The 21,973-nt window shown below is 42.9% G+C and overlaps 1 protein-coding gene across 1 annotated transcript; it reads left to right on the forward strand.

The window, feature by feature from the left end:
• Positions 1–1,061: 1,061 nt before the first annotated feature.
• On the forward strand, positions 1,062–21,895 carry LOC129865834 (transcription factor p65-like). Its single transcript, XM_055938859.1, has 11 exons — positions 1,062–1,225; positions 3,815–3,850; positions 14,317–14,453; positions 14,957–15,102; positions 15,320–15,411; positions 15,869–16,003; positions 16,236–16,340; positions 17,999–18,214; positions 18,339–18,413; positions 18,516–18,590; positions 18,764–21,895. The coding sequence occupies exons 1-11, from the start codon at positions 1,219–1,221 to the stop codon at positions 19,537–19,539; spliced, it is 1,800 nt and encodes a 599-aa protein (XP_055794834.1). The 5' UTR covers positions 1,062–1,218; the 3' UTR covers positions 19,540–21,895.
• Positions 21,896–21,973: the final 78 nt, after the last annotated feature.

Below are 21,973 nucleotides of genomic sequence, written 5' to 3' on the forward strand. Positions count from 1 at the left end.
TTCTTGGCCCAAGCAAGTCTCTTCTTCTTATTGGTGTCCTTTAGTAGTGGTTTCTTTGCAGCAATTCGACCATGAAGGCCTGATTCAATGCAGTCTCCTCTGAACAGTTGATGTTGAGATGTGTCTGCAGCAGATGTAACTCTGGGTCTTCCTTTCCTGTGGCGGTCCTCATGAAAGCCAGTTTCATCATAGTGCTTGATGGTGTTTGCGATTTCACTTGAAGAAACTTTCTAAGACTGACCTTTATGTCTTAAAGTAATGATGGACTGTCGTTTCTGTTTGCTTATTTGAGCTGTTCTTGCGATAATATAGACTTGGTCTTTTACTAAATAGGGCTATCTTCTGTATACCACCACTACCTTGTCACAACACAACTGATTGGCTCAAACTCATTAAGAAGGAAAGAAATTCCGCAAATTAACTTTTAAGAAGGCACACCTGATAAATGAAATGCATTCCAGGTGATTACCTCATGAAACTGGTTGAGAGAATGCCAAGCGTGTGCAAAACTGTCATCAAGGCAAAGGGTGGCTACTTGGATGAATCTCAAATATAAAATATATTTTTATTTGTTTAACACTTTTTTGGTTACTACATGATTCCATATGTGTTACTTCATAGTTTTGATGTCTTCACTATTATTCTACAATGTAGAAAATAGTGAAAATAAAGAAAATACCTGGAATGAGTAGGTGTGTCCAAACTTTTGACTGGTACTGTATATATTTGTTATATTTGCGTATCCTCTTGGGATGCACCTCACAGTTTGGGAACCACTGGACTTTACAAGATAGTAAAATACAATGGTTTGGTAGCCTATGTTGAAATATTTATTCTCCATCAACTCAGTTTGAACATATCAACAGAATAGAAATACTGTAGATATGCCTACTTTATTGTAAAATTTGCGCAACATAGTGGCTACAAAGACGCAGTTAAATTGCACTCAATCTCACAGTCGGTCCTTGTGACTGTTTTTAACTTTAAATGTGTTATGACTGCTACGAAACCAATATACATTTTCTGTTCCTTTACGTCATTTGGGTATTTCCGCCCCATTTTAGGGGGTGGTGGCAAGTTACATTGGAGACTTCAAGGCGGAGGTGGCTAAAGAGCGATCTGTCACGACAAGTTTACAAATTTACCTGTTTTCAAGGGACAAACACCCTAGGGGAAAGGCTATTCCAATAACCAACGTGGCAGAAGTAGAAGTCGGAAATGGATGGTAAGTTTGTTTACAAACTGATCCTCAAAGTAAATGCATTTTCGAGTCTCGTGTGAAGCTTAGCAACTTGTTTGCTCACAAGGGGAAGCCCCGATACCATTGGTTTTGTACTACCGCGGGAGGAGTCAATACAACATAATGGAGATCACTGTCCGCGACTTGCCAGCACTGTAGCCTACTAGGAAGTTTGGTTTGGGATAGGCCCACATCTATTATAGATGTATTATTTTACATCATATCTAGTAGAACGTGATCCTTCGTGACATTGAAGCTGTATAGCCTATGCACATTATGGATGCCTTTTTATCCCAACACTAGGGTAGTGCGACAGTCAAGAGGCCTAGGCTACGCGATTCTCCGATATATTTGACTTTAGCCGCAGGGAGATATTTCCCTTGTATGACCAATTATACAACTTTGTTGACGCCTAGCTTAATTATTAAGGGGACAATGTCCCCGAAATGACTTCATAATGTTTACACAACGTTGCATATGCCTATTTGATAGATGTAGCTGTATGTTTAATGCCTAAATGTTTACAATGTATGACATTTAGGAAATCGTCATACGTCGTCACAGCGAGGTTTTGCGCGGATAGGTTAATAACAGGTTAATAAAGCAATGCAACAACAATGTGACTCAAAGTTACATTGTACCTAATAGGCTTGAAGGTCGAACGTCAACAAGCTGGATACGTTGTAACCAAATCAGTTCTACAACACCACTGAGGAATGGACAGCACACATGCGCGAGGCGCGTCTCACACATATTTGCCCCTCAAAAAAAGGAAACGTTCTTGTAATATGTCACGTGTTGGGACAGTCGGCGATGGCACATTGAAATAATAAAGGCACTAGGTTTGTCATTTGGGTCGCCGGGGCGTTACTTTCGCTTTGAAGATAGCCTTAGTTTGGTAACAGTGGGCTTCTGCATTGCTTGCTGTTTGGGGCTTTAGGCTGGGTTTCTGTATAAGCGCGTTGTGGCATCTGCTGATGTAAAAGGGGCTTTATAAATAAATTTGATTTGATGAGCACCCACTTTCACTACTTAATTTCAACCTCTTGTCAATATAGCCTAAGTTATACATGTATTCGTTCCTGCTGCATTATTTACATTGGTTTAAAAATGAGTCTGAAAATCGAGTAATATTTTATCAGGAGTTGAACATCATTGTCAAAGTTAACTATACAATCATCAAAGCTACAACATAAGGGAGGCTTTGAAAGCTTTCTAAAAATGTTAATGTCATGTAATAACACTCAACTCAATCCATGCTCAAACACCATGTGTAATCAATCTTGTCTACCCAGTTGATGCAGAATCGACCATAGACTATCAAGGAAGAAACACAGTCTCCAGTCCTTTTCCAATGAACTAGAAAACGTCTGTATTTTAGATGTGTTCTACAAACCGACTGCTCTATTGAACTCTTTCAGACACAATAGACGTGATGTCAGGTGGTAAAAAGAATGGTAATCTATCTTTATTTCCTCTGTGTTTACTTTTCTTTATTAATCCGCAGTTCACTCAGACATTATGAGCAGTTATACCTTGCCTGCTATTGTAGAGGAACCTCCTTTGTTTTCAATGCATTTAGCTTTGCATATTTGGGGCAGCAGGTAGCCTAGTGGTTAGAGCATTGGGCCAGTTTGCTGGATTGAATCCCGAGCTGACAAGGTAAAAATCTGTAGTTTTCCCCCTGAACAAGGCAGTTAACCCACTGTTCCTAGGTCGTCGTTGTAAATAAGAATTTGTTCTTAAATGACTTGCCTAGTTAAATAAAGGTTAAATAAAAAAATAAAAAAATAATATTTAAGGGGGAGTTCACCCCAAAACATTCCTAGGCCGTTTATAACACTTGCCTAGCCATTTGTCATCGCCCCAGACAGTTTGTAGGTCCATTGCTCGAGTATTTATATTTCTGTATTTTTATATAAAAATGCTACTTTTAAGGTTATAATTAAAATCACATTTAAGAAGATAAATTGTAGAGATAGACATGTTTTATGACTTTGTGGCTGTGGTAACTAGTGACGACCCGACTCGCTGCACGCATTAATCTACTTCCTGGATTTCAATGCGAAAATAGGGGGTAGAATTCTCTTATAAGCTACATCTAAATCTGGGTTTCCCAAACTCTGTCCTCAGGACCCCAATGGGTGCACATTTTGGTTTTTGAAGGGTCCAGGGCCCTCAAACTCAACTCTGGACATCGAAACCAGTTCCACTGCATTTTTTTCATTGTTCCCCTCTAATCAGGGACTGATTTAGACCTGGGACACCAGGTGGGAACAATTAATTATCAGGTAGAACAGAAAACCATCAAGCTCCAGACCTCATAGTGTAGGAGTTGAGGGTGAACTTCCCCCTTTAACTTCTACTTTTAGTTAACACCCTTCTGCTTATGGAGGAGCTGCATTTGTACCGCGAAGCTGTTGTGATCTTCAATGTTAGCAGTTCTTGTCTGCCTTTTCTCATCTGAGAATAGTTGAGGGGGATTATGGGTCGTGGATTTTGGTTGATAGTTGTTTCTTACTGACTTATTTGTTCTAGTAAATGTTTTTGTGTCAATTTCTCCCATCTCCATAGGAATGTATGGATGGGGACAGCCCCCTTTGAAACAAGGTAAGGAGAGTTATATCACGCTGTTGACCTGTGACCTGTTTGTCTCTGTTCACTTTATGGCTTCTCCCTTATCATGACTGTATTCACGTGAAGCATCAGCTTTATTTTGAAACACATACCGATATACATACACTGCTCTTTCCATGACATAGACTGACCAGGTGAATCCAGGTGAAAGCTACAGTACTCGTCAAAAGTTTGGACATACCTACTCATTCAAGGGTTTTTCTTTATACACACATGGAATCGTGTAGTAAACAAATAAGTGTTAAACAAATCAAAATATATTTTATATTTGAGATTCTTCAAAGTAGCCACCCTTTGGCTTGATGACAGCTGTGCACACTCTTGGTATTCTCTCAACCAGCTTCTCCTGGAATGCTTTCCCAACAGTCTAGAAGGAGTTCCCACATATGCTGAGCACTTGTTGGCTGCTTTTCCTTCACTCTGCAGTTCAACTCATCCCAAACCATCTCCATTGGGTTGAGGTTGGGTGATTGTGGAGGCCAGGTTATCTGATGCAGCACTCCATCCCTCTCCTTGGTAAAATAACCCTTACACAGCCTGGAGGGGTGTTGGGTCATTGTCCTGTTGAAAAACAAATGATATCCTATCTGGTTTGCGCTCAGCTGTAACCATGCTGGTTAAGTGTGCATTGAATTCTAAATAAATCACTGATAGTGTCACCAGCAAAGCACCATCACACCTCCTCTATGCTTCACGGTGGGAACCACACATGCAGAGATCATCCGTTCACCTACTCAGTGTCTCACAAAGACACGGTGGTTGGAACCAAAAATCTCAAATTTGGACTCATCAGACCAAAAGGACAGATTTCCACCGGTCTAATGTCCATTGCTTGTGTTTCTTGGCCCAAGCAAGTCTCTTCTTCTTATTGGTGCGCCAAGGATATAGCTCATCAGTCGAGGATGTGCCACCAGGAATTAACAAGCGTAGCGAATTCGGGGCGCATTTTCTACCAAGAATGAACATACTAGCCGATGTCGACCCTGTATCGAATCCCGACACGGCTGTATTTAGCTTTTAATAGTTTTTTAATGCTTTATTTTCCTTACCGTGACAATCTGAGAGTAGAAAAGCATTGAGCTTCATCCGACAATCATTGTTCCTCTCAGCCCGTAAATCTGTCATCATCATCCATCACTTTTCCGAATGAAAACCCGTCTCTTATTGTCAAACCGCTCACCCTCTACAGGATTCAAACCTATAGAAGGGGAGCCGAAATGTGTTAAGCCTAAACACCACAGGAGTTAAATCTTGTTTATCTCAACAACACCAAAAATGGCTTAATCTTTACATTTAATATCAAGTTCACATTGAACACGTAATGTTGGCTAAATTGTTTTAAATGTAAATCAAGAAAGTAATTCAAGACACAGAATTGGAGGAAGACGTGAGAATGACAAATATATCTAATTGTTTGGAATCAGTGCACACGGCACACAGGCAGGAACATGAAATAGTTTATAGAATGGAGCATTCAAAGACTGACACTTGATCAAAATGTAATTACAGAATTCAGCTAAGGGCTTTTGTGCTCAGAGTGAATTAAGAGGAAGGGGATAATACTGTTGAGAAATACATCAATGACAAATGATGCTGTTTAAACAGTTAAATAAACACCACAGAGGGACAAACAGTTGAACACAAATAATTACAATTATATATAATTTACTGAAAATGGAGAGCGACTGATCGCTGGCTCCATCAGAAGGAGCAGAGTACGGGGCTGACTGAGGGACAGCCGAGCATAGGTGTGAAATTCAAAGACAGAGACGGGCACAGGTGTGGAGATCATGAACAGAGGCCCAGCAGGGCACAGGTGTGGAGATCATGAACAGAGGCCCAGCAGGGCACCGGTGTGGAGATCATGAACAGAGGCCCAGACGGGCACCGGTGTGGAGATCATGAACAGAGGCCCAGCAGGGCACAGGTGTGGAGATCATGAACAGAGGCCCAGACGGGCACCGGTGTGGAGATCATGAACAGGGGCCCAGGCGGGCACCGGTGTGGAGATCATGAACAGGGGCCCAGGCGGGCACCGGTGTGGAGATCATGAACAGAGGCCCAGCAGGGCACAGGTGTGGAGATCATGAACAGAGGCCCAGGCGGGCACAGGTGTGGAGATCATGAACAGAGGCCCAGCAGGGCACAGGTGTGGAGATCATGAACAGAGGCCCAGCAGGGCACAGGTGTGGAGATCATGAACAGAGGCCCAGCCGGGCACAGGTGTGGAGATCATGAACAGAGGCCCAGCCGGGCACAGGTGTGGAGATCATGAACAGAGGCCCAGGCGGGCACAGGTGTGGAGATCATGAACAGAGGCCCAGCAGGGCACAGGTGTCAAGCCCATGGACAGAGTCCCAGCTGGTGGTGGAGTAGTACATACAGGAGTGGAGGACTGATGCCGGTAGATGTGTGGACTGGATGGTGGGGTGGGACCTCCAGGTACTCCTTCAAAGTCAACCGATTGGCAGCATGTTTTTTTGCGTCACTCTTCATCAATGCCACCAAATACCCAGCATACCAGAGCATTTTCAACAACCTACTTGAAGGTCTGCTTCCTCTAAAGGCTGAACTGCATCTCATGTTGACCCAGCAAGTGTGCCTTGTTGCTAGGTTGCCAACTCGAAGCAGTACAGCCCTCCTGGATAAATGTATCCAGAGATATACAGTAGCCCCGGTGTCCTCTCTTTCAGAACTATGTCTCCTGAAATGGCAAGCATCCTTACTGTCAAAAATCAAATCAAATCAAACCCAATTTTTATGAATCATATATACAGAATACAGCAGGGTGTAAACAGTGCAATGAAATGCTTACTTGCAAGCTACCTCTCAACATAGCCCTTATGTCATACAGCATGATATTTGTGCGTCTGTAACTTTGTCACTCATCATTATTCAGAATTCATCAGGACTATCTGTAATCCTGGTATCATCCACATTAATGTAGAAGTGTTTAGAAACATATTCTATTGACTCCAAAATGACACAATACATTAAAAAACAGTCATTTCTATTGGGCACAAAATCATCTGAAACACAACCAAAACAAAGAGTGTCCAACAGTTTGTAGAGACACAAGCTTGATGTAATCATTGTGTGCTAGGAATATGGGACCAAATACTAAACTTTTGACTACTTTAATACACATAAGTTAATTTGTCCCAATATTTGTCCCACTTAAATGGGGGGGTCTATGTACAAAAAGTGCTGTAATAAAAAGTGCTGTAAATGGATGAAAATACCCTCAATTAAATTTGTGTCATTTCAAACCCAAAGTGCTGCAGTACAGAGCCAAAACAACCAAATATTTCACTATCCCTATACTTTTGGAGCTCACTGTATATTTAGTTTTGTATTCCAACTCTTTGCTTCTCCTGAGGTAGCCTGCTGATTATGACTCTCACTTCATTACATTACACATAAGAGTCATTGGATGAAGGCTTCTTCTGTACGGGGGAGTTTTGTTTAGAGCCCAGACTCTCTAAACAAAAGGTTAAAATTATACCCACCGTTTATAGGTTTAATGTTACCTTACCACACGGCCATATCTCCATGTTACAGGTCGTGTTTTCAGAGTCGACTACCTGTGCTAAAAAGCTATCTGTGTCTCCCAACACCTATGTGTAAACAGAAGAAGGGCGCCGCAACATGTTGTCACAAAAAAATATGCTTGGCTGCAACTGTGTTAAAACAGTGTACAGGAAGTGTGTATTTTGCATGTGAAATTATTTTGCTGTGTTTTATGTTTCTAAACCTGTACCGGAATTGAGAATCGATTCACGTTCAGAAGGTGTATTTGGCTGTTTTGACTGCCAGAGTCAATTCACACTTTAAAAAGAACATTTATGGTCCTGGACTAAGGAGTAACATTAACCCGAACAGGAGTGGAGGACAGGGGACTGACTGATGCAGCTGTGGACTGGATTATGGTAGAGGGGGTGGGAGTAGGACTAAAGGGGCCAACAAGAGGCAGGGCTGTCTCCACCACTGGAACTGTCAGGTCCTGAAATTCCACAAGCTCCACAAAGCCCTCATCATCCTCCCCTTGGACATCAGGATCACCTGTTTCCAGGTCCTCAATGGCAGCCTTGTAATCCTGCAGCACCAAACCAGTTTGATCAAAGAGGTACTCCAAACCTATCAGCTCCCCCAAAGAAAAAAACCCACATAAATATATGAGCATACACAGGATTGAGTATGGAATAATTCTATAATAACATTTCACAAAGAGAAATGTGTTGCTGTTTGTATAAAATATAAATGCTGTATTAGATTATTAATTGCATTATATTGCCATTACCAGTCAAGATGATGGCGCCGGTGGGTAGGGCTGCCGTTTTATCGGCCCTCAACCAATCATGCTATTTTGTTTGTTTTTTCGCGTCGTTTGCAACTTGTTTTGTACATAACGTTGCTGCTACCGTCTCCTATGACCGAAAAGAGCTTCTGGACATCAGAACTGGGATTGCTCACCTCAAACTGGACAAAGAGTTTTTCTTCAATGAGTTTGACGCGAAGGATATACTGTTGACACCCGGCCAGATGTGATCCCCGTGATTCGCTGGAGAAGGAAATGTATATTTTGAGGCAAAAGATCAGGGTGCCTTGTGAGGACCAGGTGACGAGTGGCTAATCTGCCCTTGCCCTCTGTTCTGCTAGCTAACGTTCAATCGCTAGAAAATAAATGTGACGAACTGAAAGCACGTATATCCTACCAACGGGACATTAAAAACGGAAATATTTTATGCTTCACCGGGTCGTGGATCAACGACGACATTAAGAACATAGAGCTGGCGGGTTATTCACTTTATCGGCAAGACAGAACAGCAACCTCTGGTAAGACACGGGGCAGGGGCCTATGCATTTATGTAAGCAACAGTTGGTGGACGATATCTAAGGAAGTCTCAAAGTTTTGCTCGCCTGAGTTGGAATATCTTATGATAAGCTGCAGACCTCACTATTTACCCAGAGTTTTCATCTGTTTTTTTTGTAGCTGTCTATATACCACCACAGAGCGAGGACGGAACTAAAACCTCACTAAATGAGCTGTATTCCGCCACAAGCAGACAGGAAAACGCACATCCAGGGGCGACGTTCCTAGTGGCCGATGACTTTAATGCAGGGAAACTTAAATCAGCTTTACCGAATTTCTATCAACATGTTAAATGTGCAACGAGAGGTAAAAAAGTTCTAGACCACATCTACTCCACACACAGACGCATGCAAAGCTCTCCCTCGCCCTCCATTTGGCAAATCTGACCATAACTCTATCCTGCTGATTCCTGGCTACAAGCAAAAATTAAAGCAGGAAGCACCACTGACTCGGTCTATAAAAAAGTGGTCAGATGAAGCAGATGCTAAACTGCAGGACGTTTTTGCTAGTACAGACTGGAACATGTTCTGGGATTCTACCGATGGCATTGAGGAGTACACCACATCAGTCACTGGCTTTATCAATAAGTGGATGTCGTCCCCACAGTGACTGTACGTACATACCCCAACCAGAAGTCATGGATTACAGGCAACATTCGCACTGAGCTAAAGGGTAGAGCTGCCGCTTTCCAGGAGCGGGACTGTAACCCGGAAGCTTATAAGAAATCCTGCTATACCCTCCGATGAACCATCAAACAGGCAAAGCGTCAATACAGGACTAAGATTTAATTGTACCAAACCGGCTCTGACGCTCGTCGGATGTGGCAGGGCTTGCAAACTATTACAGACTACAAAGGGAAGCACAGCCGTGAGCTGCCCAGTGACACGAGCCTACCAGACGAGCTAAATAACTTCTATGTTCGCTTCGAGGCAAGCAACACTGAGACATGCATGAGAGCGTCAACTGTTCCAGATGACTGTGTGATCATGCTCTCCGCAGCCGATGTGAGTAAGACCTTTAAACAGGTCAACATTTACAAGGCCGCTGGGCCAGACGGATTACCAGGATTTGTACTCCGAGCATGCGCTGACCAACTGGCAAGTGTCTTCACTTACATTTTCAACCTCTCCCTGTCTGAGTCTGTAATACCAACATGTTTCAAGCAGACCACCATAGTACCTGTGCCCAAGAACACTAAAGTAACCTGCCTAAATGACTACCAACCTGTAGCACTCACATCTGTAGCCTTGAAATGCTTTGAAAGGCTGGTCATGGCTCGCATCAACACCATTATTCCAGAAACCTTAGACCCATTCCAATTTGCATACCGCACCAACAGATCCACAGATGATGCAATCTCTATTGCACTCCACACTGCCCTTTCCCACCTGGATAAAAGGAACACCTATGTGAGAATGCTATTCATTGACTACAGCTCAGCGTTCAACAGCATAGTGCCCTCAAAACTCATCACTAAGCTGAGGACCCTGGGACTAAACGGCTCCCTCTGCAACTGGATCCTAGACTTCCTGACGGCCCGCCCCCAGGTGGTAAGGGTAGGTAACAACACATTTGCCACGCTGATCCTCAACACGGGGGCCCCTCAGGGGTGCGTGCTCAATTCCCTCCTGTACTCCCTGTTCACTCATGACTGCACGGCCAGGCTCAACTCCGACACCATCATTAAGTTTGCTGATGACAACGATGAGACAGCCTATAGGGAGGAGGTCAGAGACCTGACCATGTGGTGCAAGGACAACCACCTCTCCCTCAACGTGACCAAGACAAAGGAGTAGATTGTGGACTACAGGAAAAAGAAGACCGAGTTCCTTGGCGTCCACATCAACAACAAACTAACATGGTCCAAGCACACCAAGACAGTCGTGAAGAGGGCACGACAAATCTTATTCCCCTCAGGAGACTGAAAAGATTTGGCATGGGTCCTCAGATCCTCAAAAGATTTTACAGCTGCACCATCGAGAGCATCCTGATGGGTTGCATCACTGCCTGGTATGGCAACTGCTCAGCCTCCGACCGCGAGGAACTACAGAGGGTAGTGCGTATGACCCAGTACATCACCGGGGCCAAGCTTCCTGCCATCCAGGACCTCTATACCAGGCGGTGTCAGAGGAAGGCCCTAAAAATCGTCAAAGACTCCAGCCACCCTAGTCATAGACTGTTCTCTCTGCTACCACACGGCAAGTGGTACCGGAGTGCCAAGTCTAGGTCCAAGAGGCTTCTAAACAGCTTCTACCCCCAAGCCATAAGACTCCTGAACAGCTAATCAAATGGCTACCCAGACTATTTGCACCCCCCACGCTGCTACTACTCTGTTATTATCTATGCATAGCCACTTTAACAACCCTACCTGCATGTACATAATTATCTCAATTACCTCGACCCCGGTGCCCCTGCACATTGACTCTGTACCGGTACACCCTGTATATAGCCCCACTATTGTTATTTACTGCTGCTGTTTAAATATTTGTTTTTCTTATTTTTACTTTTTTTTTAACTTTTATTTTTTAGGTATTTTCTTGAACTGCATCGTTGGTTAAGGGCTCGTAAGTAAGCATTTCACTGTAAAGTCTACACCTGTTGTATTCAGTGCATCTGACAAATACAATTTTATTTGACCAGTGTATTTGCGTGGAACAGTGTAAGGAACAATTTGTTCCAACTGATGACCTTCACTCTAGCAACCTATGTTGTCATCTCTAGCTACTTGCTAAAGCACAATTCTACCACAAACAGATGCAAGTGCATAGGATATCACTCGTGCCATTTAATTCATAATTAACATGATGACACTAGCCTATTTGATATCAAGATAGTATTTGCCCTATAGCTATGTCTAGTCCAATTTGCAAAATGAATTAAAAGAGAAAAGGAGTGGTTTGCTGATGCTGAGTTGAGTGAAAAAACACAACTACTAGCTATAAAAATCTCACTTTGTTTAGATAGCTAGCTACGGTAATAAGAAAATAATAACTCCAGATAAGTATGGAAATAACGTTAGTGGGGTTAAGACTATTTTGATGGTCAGAGTCATCGGACATTAAGCTAGCTACGTTACTTCGATAAACTGTGTCAGTGTCAAAACACCAGTTTGCTAACGAGTTAGATAGCATTAATGTAACTACACTGTAAATCTAGTTAACCGTACTAACGGTTTAACCAGCTAGATATTTTTACCAGCTAGATATTCCAATTGATGTTGATGATCAATGAAAACAGCAGACAACAAAAAGTTGTAGCTAACATTACTTAAGATAACTCAAACAAAATGACCTGAGAGGAAATATATTTTTCCATGGTCCTCTTCTAGCGTTTAAAGGTCCTGCCATAGCTCTATCCTCATTGGTTCATTATTGGTTACTTCTTGGTTTCACTGGCGTCTCGGATTGGTTGGGGAGTTCAATTCTTGGTTACTTCTTGGTTGCAGACGGCAAAATGATTGGTTGTCACAACCAGAAATTGTAAGGGGGTGCCATTTAGTAGTGGTTTCTTTGCAGCAATTCGACCATGAAGGCTTGATTCACGCAGTCTCCTCTGAACAGTTGATGTTGAGATGTGTCTGTTACTTGAACTCTGTGAATTATTTATTCGGCTGCAATTTCTGAGGCTGGTAACTCTAATGAACTTATCCTCTGCAGCAGAGGTAACTCTGGGTCTTCCTTTCCTGTGGTGGTCCTCATGAGAGCTAGTTTCATCATAGTGCTTGATGATTTTTGCGACTGCACTTGAAGAAACTTTTAAAGTTCTTGAAATGTTCTGTATTGACTGACCTTCATGTTTTAAAGTAATGATGTACTGTTGTTTCTATTTGCTTATTTGAGCAGTTCTTGCCATAATATGGACTTGGTCTTTTACCAAATAGGGCTATCTTCTGTATACCACCCCTGCCTTGTCACAACACAACTGATTGGCTCAAACGCATTAAGAAGGAAAGAAATTCCACAAATGAACTGTTAACAAGGCACACCTGTTAATTGAAATGCATTCCAGCTGATTACCTCATGAAGCTGGTTGAGAGAATGCCAAAAGTGTGCAAATCTGTCAAGTATAAGGGTGACTACTTTGAAGAATCTCAAATATAAAATATATTTTGATTCGTTTAACACTTTTTTGGTTACTCCATGATTCTATATGTTATTTCATAGTTTTGATGGTCTTCACTATTATTTTACAATGTAGAAAATAGTAAAAAATAAATAAGCTCTGGAATATGAGTAGGTGATTCCAAACTTTTGACTGGTACTGTATGATTCCCTTATTGATGTCACCTGTTAAATCCACCAGTAGATGAAACCACTGGGTAAAATCACTGGGGAAGCCAAGCCAGAAATGTTTTTGTTTCATCACATAACTGGAGAACAACAGTAGCATGACCTACAGCATGGTCAAGCAAGTTCATGTTTCCGACATTTTCAGACGCCTATACAACTACTGATTTAGAACCACAGAGAGTTACCACAAGTTGCAAAGAAAACAGGAGCTGCCTCCACTATTCCAGCACCGTTTCATCATCATGAAATCAGTTATGCTTAGATACCAAAAACAATTTAGTCCAATCAACGTAAGCTAAATATGATGTGGCTGTCCACGGTTCTGATTTCTGTGTGTGTGTGTGTGTTCGTGTGTTCGTGCAAGTAGAAAAAACATGTTGACTCACCCTACTTGTTGAGAAATGCCAATGCCATCCTCACCTCTTTTCATGTTGACGAAAAGGGATATGACTCTGTGATACAGTACACGTCACGCTTACATTTTTTGTTGTCGTAGGCTACCTTGCTAAAATGTTTGCTCGCTAGCCTAACTTCCTTTAATGGGCAACGTTAGCTAGTTATCATTAGCCTTCTACATCTAGGTAAATATTGAACTTCCATCGTCTCAGGCCAGGGGCACCATGTATGAATTTATGGTTGGATCAGAATTGGCGTTATAATCATTGGCTAACGCGGAGAATTAAGTAAAACCACATGTCCAAATCCCTATCTATCAGGTATGAAGGTAAGACCCAGATGCAGACTACGTCGAATGAACAATGGTTGAATAATCCAACAGGAGCAGGCAATAGATTCACAGTTGAGCTCACTCAGTTTAGCTCAACGCTGAGTGGCTATTATTTAATACATTTTTATTAATCACGAGAGGCCAAATGCTCGCCAGCTTCCCTTATATTCAATGCTACGGGCGACAACAATGTCATACTCTTTTTGACCAGACAGCATCAGATAGATGGCCTACACATAGAGAGACAGAGAGGCGCTGTTTTGCCCGCTCGGATGCTTTCTCCGGCGAGACCCATTCAGCCTCTTGCGAATTGAAGGAAAATTATGAAACACAGAGAGACAAAAGCCTGACTTCCCTTGGCATCCATGAATACACTGAAATCAACTTCAATCAGTGTACATGAAGGGGAGGAGACCGGTTAAATAAGGATTTTAAGCCTTCAGACTATTGAGACATTGATTGTGAATGTGTGCCAATCAGTTACATTGAGATAGTAATGAGATCCCATTGGAATGAAGGTCACAGTGTATTTCTCTCTCTCTCTCTGCAGGGAATTCTTTCATAGAGATCATTGAGCAGCCCAAGCCGAGAGGCATGAGGTTCAGGTACAAGTGTGAGGGGCGCTCGGCGGGCAGCATCCCGGGAGAGAAGAGCAACGATACCACCAAGACACACCCTGCCATCAAGGTTAGGGCACCCTTAAATGACACATAATTGGCACACTGGGCTAACTATGTATTAAGGGGCCATGCTTTATTTGCACTGTAGTTTATTGAGATGTTCAGAGACCTTCAAAACCAAGGATACATTCACCATATATTCTAATATACTGTAGTTGATGGATAAATGATTAAACAATGTATTATGCAAATTAGTCATTTTGTCTAGTTATAACCATAGCTGTCTGTTTTACTACTACACAACACGGGTTTTGTCTATAGCTTTTGTTAAAATATATTTTTTTTAGCAGGTTTAGGATACCTTACACAGCAGGTTAGGTTAATTCATGTGTCAGGTTAATGTTAGGAAAAGGGTTAGGGTTAGCTAAAATGTAAAAAAATATATAATTTATGTCAAATTTGACAGAAGCTGTATCCCATCTAGACATGACCCACCTTGGAAAGGAAGTGGTGGAGATTTTGTGGCGAGTGATGACACACATCCTGCTAACCTGGTTTGCTCCCATGCAGGTGCACAACTACAATGGTCCCCTGCGTGTCCGTGTCTCCTTGGTGACCAAGAACCCGCCTCACAAGCCCCACCCGCACGAGCTGGTGGGGAAAGACTGCAAACATGGCTACTATGAGGCAGACTTGCAGGAGAGACGAGTACACAGGTTAGACTGTGTGTGAGTGTGATAGAATACATATATTTGGATGACCAAAAGATGACCAGTTAATCCTTTATATGACCATTTAGGTCAAGGAAAAGTTGTTTCACATAGTCTTGATTTTTTAAAGACTAGAACCAGAGCGTGGTTGAATGAAGCATCCTCTTGTGGTTGATCACTATCTCACACGTTCACTCTGACTCCTCTCTCGGTCTGATCTCAGTTTTCAGAACCTGGGCATTCAGTGTGTGAAGAAAAAGGATGTGAACGAAGCAGTTTCCTGTAGACTGCAGACCCAAAACAACCCCTTTAACAGTGAGTACAGACAGACACACACACACACAGTCGGTCCATTGTCATAACATTGACAGTTATGCACATATTGACTCAGCCAATCTCATTTTCATGTTTTGTTTACCTTGGTTTAATCCAGTAATATTGTGTGAATAGTAATGTATTTGTCCTCTGTGACTATGATACAGTCAATGCTAGGGCTGGGAATTGCCAGAGACCTCATATTATCACGATACTTATGTGCCGATACGATATGTATTGTGATTCTCACAATTCTATATATGTTGCGTTTGATACTGCGATTTTATTGCAATTTGATGTTAAACATATTGCTCACTGTGTTTGCTGTAGCATGAGAAAAATATTATTGCGATATGTAACTATCGATTTTGTTTTATCACTTGTCAATGCCAGATAGCCAATCCCAGATGCCACACCCTTTGGCTTTGTGACTGAATGTGTTGTGTTTTGCCGGTAGTTCCCGAGGCGAAGGTGTGGGAGGAGGAGTTTGACCTGAATGCAGTGAGGCTTTGTTTCCAGGCCTCGATTACTCTACCTACCGGTGAACTCCACCCTCTGGAGCCCGTGGTGTCTCAGCCCATCTACGACAACAGTGAGTCTGCTACACACACACACACACACACACACACCAGATACAATCTTTAGATACACACACTCACTGAGTACACACTGGCTCCTTCATCTGTCATTCTTCTGTCCAGGCTGTTCCTGTTCCACTGTTTACTCTGTCAGTTTCACTTATTTATAAACATGAACTAGACAGGTGCTGTGGCCCTTTAACGCTCCTTCACTCCCGTCTCTCTCTCTCTCTCTCTCTCTTACAGGAGCACCCAACACAGCAGAATTGAAGATCTGTCGAGTGAACAGAAACTCTGGGAGCTGCAGAGGAGGGGATGAGATCTTCCTACTCTGTGACAAAGTGCAAAAAGGTTTGTCTGACACAAACACTCCAATTGTTGTTGGTGTTATTGAGTTGAGCCTGTTAGTTATTTTTTACCTGCATTCAACGGCTTTGTTCTCCTGTTAGTGTGTGGACTCTTTTGAAGTTCCTCTTTGCCAGACACCCATTTGAAATCATGGTGTATAAGCCCACTGGTAACCCACTTACTTATTTGACATTCATTTGAAATCATGGTGTATAAGCCCACTGGTAACCCACTTACTTATTTGACATCCATTTGAAATCATGGTGTATAAGCCCACTGGTAACCCACTTACTTATTTGACATCCATTTGAAATCATGGTTTATCAGCCCACTGGTAACCCACTTACTTATTTGACATTCATTTGAAATCATGGTGTATAAGCCCACTGGTAACCCACTTACTTATTTGACATCCATTTGAAATCATGGTGTATAAGCCCACTGGTAACCCACTTACTTATTTGACATCCATTTGAAATCATGGTTTATCAGCCCACTGGTAACCCACTTACTTATTTGACACCCATTTGAAATCATGGTGTATAAGCCCACTGGTAACTAATTACTTAATTGACACCCATTTGAAATCATGGTTTATCAGCCCACTGGTAACCCACTTACTTATTTGACATCCATTTGAAATCATGGTTTATCAGCCCACTGGTAACCCACTTACTTATTTGACACCCATTTGAAATCATGGTGTATAAGCCCACTGGTAACCACTTACTTTATTGACATCCATTTGAAATCATGGTTTATCAGCCCACTGGTAACCCACTTACTTATTTGACACCCATTTGAAATCATGGTTTATCAGCCCACTGGTAACCCACTTACTTATTTGACATCCATTTGAAGTCATGGTGTATAAGCCCACTGGTAACCACTTACTTTATTGACATCCATTTGAAATCATGGTTTATCAGCCCACTGGTAACCCACTTACTTATTTGACACCCATTTGAAATCATGGTTTATCAGCCCACTGGTAACCCACTTACTTATTTGACACCCATTTGAAATCATGGTTTATCAGCCCACTGGTAACCCACTTACTTATTTGACACCCATTTGAAATCATGGTTTATCAGCCCACTGGTAACCCACTTACTTATTTGACACCCATTTGAAATCATGGTTTATCAGCCCACTGGTAACCCACTTACTTATTTGACACCCATTTGAAATCATGGTTTATCAGCCCACTGGTAACCCACTTACTTATTTGACATCCATTTGAAATCATGGTTTATCAGCCCACTGGTAACCCACTTACTTATTTGACATCCATTTGAAATCATGGTGTATAAGCCCACTGGTAACTAATTACTTAACTGACACCCATTTGAAATCATTGTGTATAAATCCACTGGTAACTAATTACTTAACTGACACCCATTTGAAATCATTGTGAATAAGCCTACTAGTAACCACTTAACTAATTGAGACTCATTTGATAGTATTGCGTATAAGCCCACTTAATTGTTCAAACTTAGAACGAAGGGACTATTATCTCCTCTGTATTACATGAAACTGTGGGCTACCAATTATTTTGTTACAAAATGTTACCAGGTCAGCTGGACTGAATGAATTCTCCCAGCCAGAAACTCACCTCCTTCCCATCCCCACTTCCACCCTCTTCTTTGTTCCCTCCACAGAGGACATCGAGGTACGGTTCTTCCAGGACTCGTGGGAGGGGAAGGGCACCTTCTCCCAGGCGGACGTCCACAGGCAGGTAGCCATCGTGTTCCGTACCCCGCCCTTCTACAACACCAACCTGACCGAGCCAATCAGAGTGAAGATGCAGCTCCGCAGGCCCTCGGACCGCGAGGTCAGCGAGCCAATGGACTTCCAATTCCTGCCCTCTGACCCAGGTCTCTTCCCTTTTCGTTACTATGACGACCCGTTTGGTTTCTTTTGGCGACACTCCTGTAGGCTGTGAGGTTGTCATGCAAAACCTTTCACCCAAGCTAAGTCTTTTATTTTTTCACTATACAGATGAATATAGACTGATAGATAAGCGAAAACGGACAGAGGGAATGTTCCAGAATCTGAAGCTGGGGTCCATATCAGGTAGGTGTCTATAATGATCCATGTCACTCACTGAACTAGACAGCTGTCTCATCTGATGGTTTTGGGGGAGTTCATGTGTGATGGTTTATGTTTGAATTCCAGGGGCCATGCCAGCAGAGAGGCCTTTCAACACTGCCAGAAGAACAGTCACTGCCAAGCTAGCAGCTAGCCAGCCTGGTAAATCATCCTACTTATTTAGCTGTTTCTTCTTCATACAGTTAAGGGTGTTCTGTATGTAACATTAGTGGCCAGAAGATAACATAGATAACTGTTTAGGGACCCTAAGTTAATTTGTAAATTCAACAGCATTGGGTAGGGGACAGTGGTATTGACTGTTTGCCCTCTTGCAGTGAACCCAGTGGCGCCCCCTCGTGCCGCCTCTGTGAAGCCCCAGCCCTACTACAACAGCCCCCAGCCTGGCCAGCTGTTCCAACCCCAGCCCAAAGCAGAGCCCTCCTCCACTCCAGCAGAGACCTGGAAGTTCCTCAACAGCCTGACCTTGGACTCCCAACACAAAGCCACCCCCGTGGCCCGATTCACCACCAACCCCCAGGCATCTGCAGCCACCTCACAGGCCTTCCCCACCGTCAACCTCTCGGACCTCCACGGCTTCACCTTCTCCACCTTCGCTAGTCCCCAGGAGCCAGTGAGCGCAGCCGCTACCCCAGAGCCCACCTCTACCTTTGTCCAGGATTCTCAGTTCAGGGTGGATGGCCCCATGGTGGATGAGGAGCTACCCGAGTTCCCCAGCTTCTCTGAGGTCCACCAGTCAGGGACACTAGATAGCATAAACATCGACGACTTCCAGGCTATGCTGGTCCAGAGTGGTCTGGCTGGAGAGGGGCCAGGGAACAGTAGGGTGTCGGTCTCTCAGGCACCCTGCCACTTACCTGCCACCAACCCTGTGGTCAACAACAGCTGTGGCGGCAGCACCTGGATGAACTACCCCAACAGCATCGTGAACCTGCTCCAGAGTGAGGGCATGATCGACAGCTCTCCTGGCAACTCCAACCAGCCGGCCGTCCTCGACGACCTGGACGTCTTCAGCTCCATGGACGAAGACCGTCTCATGTCCATCCTGAACAGTGGCAACCAGGCCGGTTTCGTGTCCGGACATCAGACTTAGAGACCTCTGTGATTTTACAGATATTTTTACTGCAATACTACTCTTCTGTCCCCTTGCCTTTTGAGACCCAGCTCCCTTCCAACCAAACTTCCCTTGTACTTGTTATTCTAATGGACTACAAAGAAAATACATTTGGCTGGCTGATCAAGAATCAGATGATGGTGCTGTTTGCTCTCTTCTCTATGTGGATTGTGGACATGTTAATTAGGACAGCTGCAGAACCCTGCCTGTACTCGGAACAGAGTGAATATGAGAGAGGGCTACAGGGAACCCCTGGTAACTGCCAGTTTGTGGGCAATCGCAAGACCCAAGGATTTGTCACTTTTTGTCAACCCCTAAAGATACACCTCCACTGGGTTGTGTATAAACCCAGGCTTGTATCTAGTCTCCAAAGACAGTGGTATTCACTCCTGGTCCCTAAGAACTTCATGGTTTGAAATGTGTCTTCTTGAATCATTGTCAAAGTCTGGACTGGATAGTCCAGGACCCGGTTTCCCGATAGCAATGGAACTTAGGCATCTTTCCTACAACGCCTGAAGATGTAACTTACAGAGTACAAAAAACATTAAGGACACCTGCTCTTTCCATTACATAGCCCAGGGATATTCAACTCTTACCCTACGAGGTCCAGAGCCTGCTGGATTTCCTGTTCACCTGATAATAATTGCACACACCTGGTGTCCCAGGTCTAAATCTCTCCCTGGTTAGAGGGGAACAATGAAAAAAAATGCAGTGGCACTGGCTTTGAGGTACAGAGTTGACCAGGTGAAAGCTATGATCCCTTATTGAGGTCACTTGTTAAATCCACTTTAATCAGTGTATGAAAGGAAGGGGACAGGTTAAAGAAGGATTTTTAAGCCTTGAGACATGGATTGTGTATGTGTGTCAATCAGAAGGTGAATGAGCAAGACAAGATTTCAGTGCCTTTGAACGGGGTATGGTAGTAGGTGCCAGACGCACCGGTTTGTGTCAAGAACTGCAACGTGGCTAGGTTTTTCACACAAGTTTCCCGTTTGTATCAAGAATGGTTCACCACCCAAATAAAATCCAGCCAACTTGACACAACTGTGCTGTCAAGTTGGAGACGTGCCAGGATCCCTGTGGAACGCTTTCGACACCTTGTAGAGTCCATGCCCCGACAAATTTTCACTCGAAAACCATTGTCTGTATCAAGGCCTTTTGGGATGACACGTGGTTGTTCTCCAAATAAGAATCAAAATGATTGCTCTGTCATCTATTATATTGTGCTTGTTTGTGTGCTATATGTTTTGTTGGACTCGAAGAATATCAGAAGATTCCGATTTTTACCAGAAATCGGGTCATAATATTAACCTTGGCTTTCACAGCTTGTCATTGAGAACTTATAAATTTGTATGTGAAAGGGAAAATATTTCTCAAAAAGGGAATCATTTTTGCAAGCACAAAATAAGTTCTCAGTTTAGCTACGCAATCTAACAACCAATGAAAATCCTTAAAATTGTTGGTCATCTACTTCATGTGTGAAATTCATTCCACGGAGGGCCGAGTGGCTGTGGGTTTTCGCTCCTCCCATGTACTTGATTGACGATTTAAGGTCACTAATTATTAAGGAACTCCCCTCACCGGGTTGTCGAGGTCTTAATTGAAATAAAAAAATAAACTGCAGACACTTGGCCCTCCGTGGAATGACTGACATCCCTGATGTAGATGATTGAGGCAGATGTCTATGCATTACAACCATTCAATTTTAATTGGAATAGTTTATTACTAGCCTATAGGGTAGGTAGTGTAATATCACCGTACTATAAAGCAAGACAAGAATACATTGAAATGACAACGTGCTTAGGCTTTAGATCACGTGTCAAGTTCATTCCACAGAGGGCCGAGTGTCTGCGGGTTTTCGCTCCTTCCTTGACGAATTAAGGTCACTAATTAGTAAGGCACTGCACTCACCTGGTTGTCTCGGTCTTAATTTAAAGGAAAAGCCAGCAGCCCTCAATGGAATGAGTGACACCCCTGCCTTAGGTGATGATATGCGCGATATAGTACTCACCTTGGTGACATATCTAAAATGTTATGTACAGTTTTACCATGTTAACACCTAAGTATAACTTGTCACTGTAATTTTCAATACATCTTTGGAACAGGAAGGATATTGTTTATAGATGTCAGAAATGAAGCAGATGCACTGATATGATTAGTGAAAAAGATTTGTTAGTTGAGTCGGTATCTCAAATATCATTTCCGCCCGTCAATTATGCTCATTCACAGTGTAGTTTGCTTTAAGGTCAGTGTGATACCATTACATTTTGCGGTATGGTATATGAACTTCGGCTGCAGTTCATTTTACATCAAATAAAACATGTTTAAACCATAACTCTGTACTTAAGTCAATGCTGCCTCACTGAAAACAGACACTTGTATAATATTTTGTACAAGTATATATGCAGACAGA

The sequence above is a fragment of the Salvelinus fontinalis genome, chromosome 11, assembly GCF_029448725.1.
Source record: "Salvelinus fontinalis isolate EN_2023a chromosome 11, ASM2944872v1, whole genome shotgun sequence".
Lineage (NCBI taxonomy): Eukaryota > Metazoa > Chordata > Actinopteri > Salmoniformes > Salmonidae > Salvelinus > Salvelinus fontinalis.